At 36.6% G+C, this 13,447-nt stretch overlaps 1 protein-coding gene across 2 annotated transcripts in view; it reads right to left on the reverse strand.

The window, feature by feature from the left end:
• Positions 1–13,447, reverse strand: part of TLL1 (tolloid like 1) — a 273,553-nt gene that overhangs the window by 22,189 nt on the left and 237,917 nt on the right. For both annotated transcript variants that reach the window (XM_035292709.3, XM_035292710.3), the window contains one exon: positions 10,883–11,010. In XM_035292709.3, coding sequence (XP_035148600.1) covers positions 10,883–11,010 — 128 coding nt within the window. The remainder of the gene's footprint in view (positions 1–10,882; positions 11,011–13,447) is intronic.

Genomic DNA, 13,447 nt, shown 5'->3' on the forward strand with positions numbered 1-13,447 from the left:
TGATCAAATATATTTTTATGGATTTATGATGGATAGTTATATAACAGTTATAGATGTTTTTGTTTTTAAATATTCCATATATGAAGCTAAAATTTGTAACTATATGTCATTTAGCAAAACTCAAGTATATGATAAATCAACTAAAAATAATATAAGCACATTAGCTTATTGCAGTATGCTCCAATGCCTAGAAATTTGTTTGTTAGTATTTTGTTTTGAATGAACATTAATTCAAAATATAAAAAAGGCACCCAACATTTTAATGATCAGTTGAGTCTTTCAGAACCAAGACAGGATAAAAACATGAAAAATAGATACTTGTATTTATACATTTAGAATTTTGTCCCTTTTCTAGCAAGAAGACTTTATTCCCCCAAGCATCTTTTGACTGCAATTTCTTTGTACTTTAAAGCTGTAATCATGCAGTCAGTATCCCATGATTAAATAAACACATACATGCATAATAAAAACAAAGCATATGTGTTCTCTGTGTGTATCTGCTGTAGCACATTGCCAAACATTTAATGTTTTAAAACAATACAAATTTATTCTTCTACAGCTGTGGAGGTCAGTAGACCAAATTGAGAAGGCAAGGCTATGTTGTTTCTAGTCTAATTCTCCTCCCCTTGAATCCTGGCCAGCCTTAGTGATTTGCTTTACCAATAGAATGTTCAGAAGTAATGTTCACGGGTTTCTGAGGCTTCACTCACCTCTTGGGACACTTTGGGGAGCCAGGACTGACAGTCAAGAGTCTGGTTCCTTTGAGACCACCATGTTGCAATGGTCATGTGTTGGTGCTAACGTTGTCCCAGCTGAGTCAGCCTTTTAGCCCTCCCCATCAAGGTGACAGACATACAATTGCAGCCATCTTGACCATTCAGATACGCCCCCAGGTGAATCAATCAGTATCACAATAACAGAAAAATTACCGGCAAAGTACTACTTAAATACTGATGCCACTCCCTCAAACCATGAGCTATAACAGTACTTCTTTTAAGCCTTGAGGTTTTGGGATAGTTAGCTATGCAGCAGTAGATAATCAGAGCAGTGCATAAAAGATATTAACTGTATTATAATGCCTGAGTCTCGATGTGAATCTAAAATAAACTGATTCTGATAGTTCGGTTCTCATACTAATGCACAATAATGCATACTAGATTTACATAATCATACTGTAAAGTGAATATACATATGGTGAATGAACACCATGCACACAAATGCTCCTATCTCATAAGGCCACACAGGAATTTTATTGTAATTCCTATTATCTATAACTGCTAGATTATCCAAATATCTTTTTGAGATTATAGTCTTATAACCCAAATTAACCAAAATAATTGTTTTTCACTGTGTTTCAGACACAGCGAAAGAAGGCTTGTTTATACCTATCATCCACTACCTGCATGTCATTCAATGAAACCATATATCAAGTTACAGGACAATTTGGATTAGAACGTATAGTAGGCTTTCAAAATTCATAAACTAGGATTTTTAAAAAATAGTCTCATAAAATTGTCTTCACTGACAATTTTCTCTTCTTTGCTTTTAATTTGAATAAAGAATACATAGAAATGTTGTCTTATCCTGATCCCAAACCCAGACAATTACCCAACAACAACAAAAAACCTAAAGACCAATATCACTAATGAACATAGATGAAAAGCCTTCAACAAAATACAACCAAAGTGAACTCAACAGCACATTGGAAAGATCATTCAGTATGATAAAGTGGGATTCTTCTCAAGGATGCAAGGATGGTTCAGCATATGCAAAAATATAAACGTGATGCATGACGGTAACAGAATGAAGGACAAAAACCATCTGATATTAATAGAAAAAAATATTTGGCAAATTCAACATCTTTTCATGATAAAAAAAAACTCTCAACAAATTAGGCATATAAAGAATATTCAACAACACAATAAAAGCTGTATATGACAAACCCACAGCTAACATCAGAATCAAGTGAGAAAACCTGAAGCTTTTCCTCTAAGATCCAAAATTAGACAAGTATGCTGACTACTATTTAGTATAGTACTGGAGGTCCTAGACAGAGAAATTAGGCAATAGAAATAAAAGGCATCCAAATTGCAAAAAAAGAAAAAAAAGGTAAATTATCTCTGTTTGCAGATAACACAATCTCACGCAGAGAAAACCCTGAAGACTCCACCAGAAACCTATTAGAAAGTAACAAATAAATTCAGTGAAGTTGCAAGTTATAAAATCAATAGACAAAATCAGTAGCATTCATATTTACTAGCAGTAAACTATTTGAAAAAAAAATCAAGAAAACAATCCAATTTACAACAGCTAAAATAAAATACTTTGGAATAAATTTAGCCCAGTAGGTGGAAAACTCTATACTGAAAACTAAAACATTGATGAAAGAAAACACAAATAGCATTTTCACAGGAATAGAAAAGAAAAACTAAAATTTGTATGGAACCACAGAAGACTCTGCTTAGCCAAAGCAACCTTCAATAAAAAAAAAAAAAAGAGAAAACCAAAGTTAGAAAAGTTAGAAGCATCTTACTACTCGACCTCAAAATACACTACAAAGGTATTATAACCAAAACAGCATAACAGTGGCATAAAAACAGGCACATAAACAGATGAAACAGAACAGTGAGCTCAGGAATAAATCCACACATTTACAACCAACTGTTTTTTGTCCAAGATGCCAAGAACATACAAAGGAAAGGACAGTATCCGCAAACGGTGTTGGGATAACTGGATATCCACATGCAGAAGAACAAAATTAGACCCATATGTCATGCCATACTGAAAAATCAACTCTAAATGAATTAAAGACTTAAATGTAAGATTCAAAACAATTAAACTACTAGAGAAAAACATAGGGGAAATGTTTCACGACATTGGTCTTGGCAATGACTTCTTGGATTTCACCCCAAAAATACAAACAACAAAAGCAAAAATAGACAAATGAGACTACATCAAGCTTTGGTACAGGAAAGGGAGTGATCAACAGAGTGGGAAGACGACCCACAGAATGGAAGAAAATATTTATGAACCATTCATCTGATACAGGGCTAATATCCAAAATATATAAGGAACTCAACTCAATAACAAGGAAACAAATAGACCAATTTACAGGCAAAGGACTTAAATAGACATTTCTCAAAAGAAGAGATACAAGCTGGGCACGGTCGCTCATGCCTGTAATCCTAGCACTTTGGGAGGCCCAGATGGGAGGATCGCGAGGTCAGGAGATTGAGACCATCCTGGCCAACATGGTGAAACCCCGTCTCTACCAAAAATACAAAAAAAAAAAAAAAATAGCTCAGCATGGTGGCACATGCCTGTAGTCCCAGCTACTCAGAAGGCTGAAGCAGGAGAATTGCTTGAACCCAGGGGGCAGAGATTGCAGTGAGCCAAGATTGTGTAACTGTATTACAGCCTGGGCAACAGTGCGAGACTCTGTTTCAAAAGAAAAAAAATAAGAAGAAGAGATACAAATGACCAACAGATATTTGAAAAAATGCTCAGCATCACTAACCATCACGAAAATGCAAATCAAAACCAAAATGAGATATCACCTCACACCTGCTAGAATGACTTTTACTATAAACACAAAAGATAGCAAGTGTTGGTGACGACGTCAAGAAAAGGAAATCCTTGCACACTGTTTTGCAGAATGCCGATTAGTACAGCCATTATGGAAAACAGTATGGAGGTTCCTCAAACAGTTAAAAATAGAATTACCCCATGGTCCAGCAATTCCATACTGGGTATATATCCAAAGAAATGAAATCAGAATGTAGAAGAAATGTCTGTTGCTCCCATGTTCATTGCAGCATTTTTTACAATAGCTAAGATATGGAATGAACATAAGTGTCCATTAATGGATGAACAGATAAAAAACGTGGCATACACACACACACACACACACACACACACACACACACACACACACAGAGTGGAGTACTATTCAGCCACAAAATGAAAGAAATCTTGTCATTTGTAACAACATGGATGAACCTGTAGGACATTATGTTAAGTGAAATAAGCCAGGCGCCAAAAAATAAATACTACATGGTAACAGTTATAGGTAGAATCTAAAATGATCAAACTTAAAGAAGCAGAGAGTTAAATTGTGTTGACCAAAGGCTAGGGTGGTTGAGATGGGAAAGAGCTGGGTGGATGTAAGTCAAAAAATACAAAATTTCAGTTAGATGGAAGGAATGAATTCAATAAACCATGATATAACATGGTGACTTATAGTTAATAATATATTATACTCTTGAAAAATGCTAAGATAGTGGATGTTAAGTGTTTTCCCCCACAAATATGATCAAAACATGGGTAATACATTTATTAATTAGATAAATTTAGTCACTAAACAGTGTAAATATACTTCAATATATCACATTGTTCATGGTAAATACAAGCAATCTTATCTGTCAGTTAGAAAACATAAATTGGGGAGAGATAGCATAGGGAGAAATGCCAGATATAGGTGAAGGGGAGGAAGGCAGCAAATCACACTGCAACATGTATACCTATGCAAGAATCTTGCATGTTCTTCACATGTACCCCAAAACCTAAAATGTAATAAAGAAAAGAAAAATAAATGTATTTATTTCTTATTTTCCCACTCAGCATAAGGAAAAAGGGGTATCAATTTATGAATTGTGAAGAAAGCTCCATTGTATACACAGGGACCCAAATGTTTTCTTTGCCTTTTATCTCTGCCCTTGCCAATAATGAAGCCAGTTGGTAACCAAGTGTCTATTAGGAGTTCTTGACCTAAGAAGATTAAAATATTTCATAATTTTTCAAGTTTCATTGAATCTATTTTCAGTTTTGGTTGAAATTTTCCCATAAAAATCAAAACCCATTCAAAAGTAGGCAAAGGATATGAACAGACACTTTTCAAAAGAAGACATACATGAGGCCAACAAACATATGAAAAAATGCTCATCATCACTGGTCATTAGTGAAATGCAAATCAAAACCACATTGAGATATCATCTCATGCCAGTTAGAACAGCAATCATTAAAAAATCTGGAGACAATAGATGCTGGAGAGGATGTGGAGAAATAGGAGCACTTTTACACTGTTGGTGAGAGTGTAAATTACTTCAACCATTGTGGAAGACAGTGTGGAGATTCCTCAAGGACCTAGAAATAGAAATTCCATTTGACCCAGCAATCATATTACTGGGTATATACCCAAAGGATTATAAATCATTCTATTATAAAGACACACGTACATGTATGTTCATTGCAGCAGCACTGTTTACAATAGCAAAGATCTGGAACCAACCCAAATGCCCAACAGTGATAAACTGGACAAGGAAAATGTGGCACATATACACCATGGAATACTATGCAGCCATAAAAACAATGAGTTCATGTCCTTTGTAGGGACATGGATGAATCTGGAAACCATCATTCTCAGCAAACTGACACAGAACAGAAAATCAAACACCACATGTTCTCACTCATAGGCAGGTGTTGAACAACGAGCTCACACGGACACAGGGAGGGGAGCATCACATGCTGGGGTCTGTTGGGGGGAATACAGGAGGCACAGTGGGGGTTGTGGGGGTTGGGGAGAGATAACATGGGGAGAAATGCCAGATATAGGTGACGGAGGTATGGAGGCAGCAAATCACAGTGCCATGTATGTACCTATGTAACAATCCTGCATGATCTGTACATGTACCCCAGAACCTAAAGTACAATTAAAAAAAGAAAAAGAAAAAATTAAACTTCAGCTTGGGCATGGTGGCTCATGTCTATAATCCCAGCACTTTGGGAGGTTGAGGTGGGTAGATCACAACCTTGTCTCTACTAAAATACAAATATTAGCCAGGCATAGTGGCACACGCCTGTAATCCCAGCTACTGGGGAGGCTGAGGCAAGAGAATTGCTTGAAACTCGAAGCTGGAGGTTGCAGTGAGGTGAGATTGCACCACTGCACTCCATCTGGGCAACAGAGCAAGACTCCATCTCCAAAAAACAATAACAACAAAAACAACAACAACAATCAAATATCCTAAAGAAATCAGGCAAAATGCTTTTATTTTACACGCTGTAACATCTTGATGAAATTTCCTGTGTTATAAATGTCAAAGTATATGGGTAGGTGATTGAATGATTTGAACTGTTAGTATAAAGCATTGTTCACCAAATGTCTATTGGCTGATATTCATAATAACAGTGATTTTAGTTTTAAAGTAGATAACACTAGATAACAGTTACATTATGTGCAGAAAGGCAATCAGAAGAAACACAAGCAACTATAATGTCAAAATGTCAAGAGTCAAAAAATATAGAATCAAAATGTTACTTGGAGTTGGTGGCTAATCTGTTGTGACACACTTTCTACTAACCCTGGTTCTTAAGATGATATTGAGAGTCAGGTTTTATATGAACATGATCCATGGGGTAGGATGGTGGGAATCAATATTATGCTCTGAATCAGAAATTCTGGTGTGGCAGAGATGTGTGTTTTCACAAGCCTTTCAGGTAATTCTGATGCATGCTAGCATTTGAGAAAACCTGGTGTACACTGTAACTACTCCCACAAAAAACACAAATTCCGTTTCCTAAAGTTTAATATTTGCATTATGGCTCTCATTTTGCTTCTGAATATTACCTGCTTAAGAAACCAGCAGGTATGACCACTGTTGAACAGACATGCTTTATACCCTCGTTCTCAAGTCAAATATTGGCTAAATAAATAAATAAATCCTGTAATTTGTGAAGGAACAGATTGCCCCAGAGTTAGACGGGATGTTTCAAGCTGAAAGATATATGGATTGAGTATTGCTATTTTTAAAACTGGGATATATCAGGAGTTCTACTTCTCCTCGGATATAGAAAGTTGGAACTAGTTTTGCTTCTACCCTCACAACAAGAAAAGGCCATAATTTAAAGTGTAAAAAAAATCACAATGTTGGCTGAACACACCAAAGTATGAAAATCACAAATGAACCTAGTAGCCTGAAATCTACTGAATGTCAGGTCTCTCCAAGGAAAGATGTGCTACTGGCAGACTACAACAGGAAGAGATGTTGGTATCATATAGCCAGGTGAAAACAAAGCATTCTGATAAAATTGGTGATGGATTGGTAAAGGTCATGTGTGGATGAGGGGGAGAGGACAGAAGTCGTGGAAACTGCAGATACGAAGGGAGCTTGGCACACTTGCAGATCCTTTTCCATGGACCCCCATCTCCTGCTCATGAGAAAATTTGTGGCAAAACCAGGAGGTGCACAAGTGCCTTCCTGGGTGTTTCAGGCTTGCAAGAGGGAAGTGGTTACTGCCATGAGAAAAGTCTGAAGCCTTACTGTAATCCTTCTTCAGAAAAACAAAGCCTTAAGCCTCTGAGGGAGAAGCAGAATACCCTGCCACCTCTGCAACAAAGTTGCAGACCTACTAGAGGCAGAGGAAAGGTCAAAACAAAACAGACAAAACAAAATAAAAACAAAAACAAAACCTACAACCCCTAGGGGAAGTCCTGGATGCAGAATCTTATACCAGTAATATTAGAGATCTCCTACCACTAAGAGACTGAAAAGAAACTCTCTCACGGAACACTCGTAAGATATATAGACAGAGTTTCGCTGCCATGAAGAGAAGAAATAGGACCCCTGAGAAAGCTCAACCACAGGACCAGAACATACAGGGCCTGCCTAAGGTGGAGGCTATACTTAAATAATAAAGAACCCCTTGCCTTCACCACCAGACTAGCAAGCACCAAGTAACAAGCAACTGCCAACTACCACTGATGAAGAAGACAAAAAAGTGTGGAGAGGAACAGTATTTGTGGTGGGGATGAACAGAGAAGGTAAGGGTGAAATAGAAGCATTGAGGAAACACCTGTTAAATCCCAGCCTCCATCCTAAGAAAAAAGAATGTGAAGCCAGTGGTACATGGAAGATAACAGAACAAGAAAACCCAATCTCAGCTTAATTCCTGGTTAGATCAACCTAACACCCTTCCTCATACACTAATAGCCTAACACAAGAGATGCATCCATTTCCAGACATAAAGTCTACTATTTTATGCATAATGTCTGATTTTAATTTAAAAAATTACATGAGACACAAAAAGGCAAGAAAAATAAAAACAATGCTGCTACGAAACAAAACAATCAACAGAACAGACTCAAGCATGTGGCCCCTATGTTTATATCAAACAGAATTTAAAGGAAGTATGAATATAACACTGATAAGTTAAAGATTCTAGTGAAGATGTAGAGAATATACAACAACAGATGGGAGATTTCAGCAGAGAACGGTATTATGGACTGAATTGTGTTTTTCAAAAATTGACGTTGAAGTCCTAACCTCCAATATGATATATTTAGGGAGGTAATTAAGGTTAAATAAACCAATCAGAATGCAGCCCTAATCCTATGGGGCTGGGGTTCTTACAAGAAGAGTAAGAGACACTGGAGCTCTGTCTCTCTCTATGTATACACAGAGAAAATGCCATGTGAGGACACAGTGAGGAGGAGGCCATATAGAAGCCAGGAAGAGCGGCCTCACCAGACACAAAGCCTCATGGCACCTTAATCTTGGACTTCTAGCCTGCAAACTAAGAAAATAAATTTCCGTTGTTTAAGTCATAAGTCTGTGGTAATCCATTATGGCAGCCCAAACATACTAGTACATATGGAAACTATAATAAGTGAAATGCAGATTCCAGAAATAAAGAACATGATAATAGAGACAATGCTTTCAACAAGTTCATCAATAAATTCAAGACAGCTGAAGAAATAATTACTGAATTTGAAGATAGGTCAATAGAAATTACGGAAACTTAAACTCAAAAAGAAGGGCAAAAAATGAACTGAACATCCAAAAGTTGAGGTATAACAGCAAACAATCTAGCCCATAAGTAATTTGAATCCCAGAAGAAAGACAATGGCATAGAATAATTATATGAAGAAATAATAATTGAAATTTTTCAAAAATTAATGACAGACCCCATAATACAGATGCACTAAATTCAGAGAATTCTGAGGATAAATACCAAAAAAATCTCTAAACAGAAACACACACACATAAACACAGACATCTGCATATATCATATTCAAATTGCTGATAAAAAGAACATTTTGATGGCAGCCATAGAAAAAAGAATCATGACTTACACACAAATAAAAATAAAATTTACAAAAGAAAGTTGAAAAACTATGTTTCAGAAAAAAATGGAGTTGAGCATTCAAGATGGAGAAAGCTGTCACATACTTTATACAAAATATAAAAATAAGTTCTTCAGAGAGAAAGAATATAATACCCAACAAAATTTAGATTGAAATAAATAAATGTCTTCAGTCAAATCAGTTTTTTCAACTCCTTTAGGAAAGTGCTCTCCTGAAAAAAATGCAGCCTCTATATTTCAGCCCATAAGATTCAGGGAGTTACCATAGGTCCGGGGAATTATCCTCTCAGTCAGGACCTTGGACAGGACTAGAGAGCAACTAAATTCCTATAGTGCTGTCATTTCAGCATTTAATATATTTCACCGGTGTGGCTGAAATGAATTGATGTCTCTGTATGGGCAGTCATTTACAACTATAGAGATTGGAAGGATCTCCATACTAGAAATATGAATTTCTTGTGACTGGCTCTGATTTTATTATAAAGCTGTATATAAATAAGGTCTTTTTATTGGCCAATAATATTCACTGAAGGGAAGAGTCAAAACAAGAAATTTAAAAATTAAGCTTATGATTGTGCTGATCCAGTGAGCTACTTTGGACATAGCCTCACTCCTCAGATAATTTTTGTTATTAAAGTGCATGCTAGACTCTTTCCTGACTCTTGTTCACCGGCACTGCTCTCTTCTTCTAAAAACAACATATTGCGGGAAATTGTTAACATTTCTACATTTGTATAATTTTATTTCTTTAGATTACACTCTTCAAGTTCTCTGTAGACTATCATGAAATTTAACACTTATTATCAGTTTATTATTTATGAGCAGGCCAGAAGGCAAAATTCAAAGAATGTAGGAGAGATAAGACAAACATTATACTCATATTTGAATAACTCATGCTGAATAAAATGTGAGTGAAATCTAAGGATATCAGTATCTTTGTACAGAGGGCAATGTATTATGCAAAAAAATATTATATGGGCTGGGCGCGGTGGCTCAAGCCTGTAATCCCAGCACTTTGGGAGGCCAGGGAGGTGGATCACGAGGTCAGGAGATCAAGACCATCCTGGTCAACATGGTGAAACCCCATCTATACTAAAAATACAAAAAATTAGCTGGGCACGGTGGTGCGTGCCTGTAATCCCAGCTGCTCAGGAGGCTGAGGCAGGAGAATTGCCTGAACCCAGGAGGCAGAGGTTGCGGTGAGCCAAGATCACGCCATTGCATTCCAGCCTGGGTAACAAGAGCGAAACTCCGTCTCAAAAATATATATATATTATATAAACCACAAGAAAAAAATTGATATTATTATGAAAAACACACATGTATATGGAATTTGTGCAACCAATAGAATATGCTATGCTGGGTTTAAGTGAATTATTATTCTATTGCTTTCTTACAAATTTCTGATTTTTTCATTCCTTCATTTATTTTTCAAATTTGGAAACATAATTACCAGTAATATATTAGGAAGTAAAGACTGCTGTTTTGCAGCAACTTTGGTAAGGCCTTTTAAAACATCCAGAATAAGAAACTGTAGAGGAGAACAATATGGCAGTCACCTTGATGTAGAAAGCCAAGGATTTCAGTGCAAGTAGAGAAGCATGAGATGAAAAATCTTTTCCAGCTGCCTAATGATTCAATTCAATTAGATAAGCCTTCATTTTATTTCCAAGTGCTTGTCTGCTTAATGGAAAGACAAGGCAGTCAGCTTAATGGAAAGAAAAAGGATGTGCTCACTTACTAATTTGATTCGGTGGCCAGGAGTGGCGCTGATTTCCCACGTGCATTCTTTTCTGCTTGGGTACTTGTCTGGCCAGTTGGGACTGGTGATGAGGCCAGTTGGACTGTGGATCTTCTGTTCACACTCAGCTGCACCAATAACCATAATATCAGACAGTGTGACAGTGTGGAAATGCAGCCCATGTTTGAGCCAGAAAGCAACTTATTTGCCCACTGCCCTGCTGAAAGACTTTCCTGAATACCAGCTAATTGTCACTCCAGTGTCAATTATCATATTTATCTACTCTAGAAACTATGTTGCTGAGCATAATCGGGCAATGTATGTTGTCTGCCTCACATGAAGTTAAGTATTTACCAGAAATCAGATAAATGCCTAAAGGAAATGAACTTTCACTTTAAACCGATGGGTCTGTAGCTCGAATTTATCAGTGCAACATGTATTGACAGTAGAGAATATCAACACTGGGCATGTGCAAAATATTTAATCCAATGTCGCAAACAAACATCATTGGACTATGCCATTTTCACTTATTCTTTCTATTAAAAGAAACATCATTTACAGCTAATTAACATGATTAAGGCACCTTATGAATCATATATTTATATTTTCTCTCTCCCATAGTTAAATATACACTTGAATACCTACACCACAATTTTAGCTTCTAAAATAGATTAGCCCTAATTTCATCAAAGCAAATGGAAGCACTAAGGGGAAAAATAAGTGAACAGCTACTAGCCCTGCCCTAGAGGTGCTTCTGAACTAACTTCAAAGGATGCTTCATTCAATCAGTATAATTATTTAAGATTTTTTTTAACAACCAAAATAATCTCATTTTAGACAAGATCATTTCATATGGTTAATGTCACATTCAAAAAATATTTAATATCTTCAAGCTGTGTTCTTTCTGTATAACTTATGAAGCTCTATATCATACATTCTTGTTTAGACTGGGATTATTTGTTATGTATTGTGTATCCCATTCTAAAATACAAATTTCTAAAATTTCCTGAGCAATATATTTGTTTAAATGCTTTATTCAGTGGACAACACACCTGTTATACCCTTCAGGGCCACACAGCAAGGGTAACATGCCCGTTAGTTAATGTGCTTGCTATAGTTGCTGCTGCCTGCTCTGCTGCATTCATTCATACTAGACCTTCATCTTAATTGTGCTAGGTTTCTATAGGGAGACCTGTATTTGCAAGAGAAGATCACAATAAAGTGGAAGGTAAAATTCAGTTCCTGTCTAATAATCTACGATTATGGTAGCAAGACAACAGCCTTAAAAGTTTGGATCAAGTCATGACAAGGGTTTTCTAATTCCATTGTTTCTGTCTCTGCCTCACCATGTGAAATGTAAACTGGGCAGGATGTGGCAATTACACTGAGACTAGGTTGAGAGGCTTGTTGCTAAACTGTACAAGGAGCACGTACTATAGTGAAGGTAAAAGATGATCTGACCACTTTCCTGGCAATAAGACAAGTTTATTGCAGTGTGTCTGGATGCTGTTTTATCTATAATGAAGTTTCCTGTAACATTTATGTAATGAACAGAGAAATATTTGCTACTCGCAATCCACAGGATACATGTATAATCTATAAAAGCTGTCTTCTTTTTTTCTCTGAATTACCTTAAATGTCTGCAAAACAAAAACCTGGGCCAACTGCAGTGGCTTATGCCTGCAATCCCAGCACTTTGGGAGGCTTGAGGTGGGTGGATTGCTTGAGCTCAGGAGTTAAGAGACCAGCCTGGGCAACATGGGGAAAACCCATCTCTACAAAAAATACAAAGAATTAGCCAGGCACGGTGGTGTGCACCTGTAGTCCCAGCTGCTCGGGAGGCCAAGGTGGGAGAATTGCTTAAGCCTGGGAGGTCAAGACTACAGAGACTACAGAGCTGAGGTCACCCCACTGCACTCCAGCCTGGCTGACTCTGTTTCAAAATGAAAAAATAAAACCCCACAAAAACCTGGGCTTATTTCCTAACCTATTGATTTAATAGTATATCATATCTTACCAAGTTACAGATATTATGCTTTTAAATGAAAGCAGAGAAAGAAAAATTTCTGTTTGTATATGATTCTGGAGAGTGTCATTAACTCAATGAAAAAAAAAATCCCTGATATGTGACCATATTTGAAAGGAACTGAATGGAACAAGGGTCAACTGAGGATATTCTCTATGATTCCAGTGTTTTCACACACAAAAAAATGTTATCTAACTGTGGTTAGAGTCAGGTACTTTCCAATGTACATATGATGACTACGTTTATAAAATTTGCCTTAGTAATTCTCTTCTCAAAACAAGCATAAATCCAATTTAGGTAGAAAATTCGGGAACAAACTCTCAAAGGAAGAAATAAGAGCTGAATAACTATTTATTGTTCCCATTTAGCTCACAGTGGCTAAGGATATTAATATTACTGGTTTATAAAAATTTTGAATTTTGTAAGGCCTTGAGGACAAAGTCTGATAGGGTATTATTATGCTACCATTAAGCTTTTTTGGACCAAAACCATGACTTAAAACTTTAAATGACACAGTGTCTACCATTTTCAAATGTCTT

The sequence above is a fragment of the Callithrix jacchus genome, chromosome 3 (genome assembly GCF_049354715.1).
Source record: "Callithrix jacchus isolate 240 chromosome 3, calJac240_pri, whole genome shotgun sequence".
Lineage (NCBI taxonomy): Eukaryota > Metazoa > Chordata > Mammalia > Primates > Cebidae > Callithrix > Callithrix jacchus.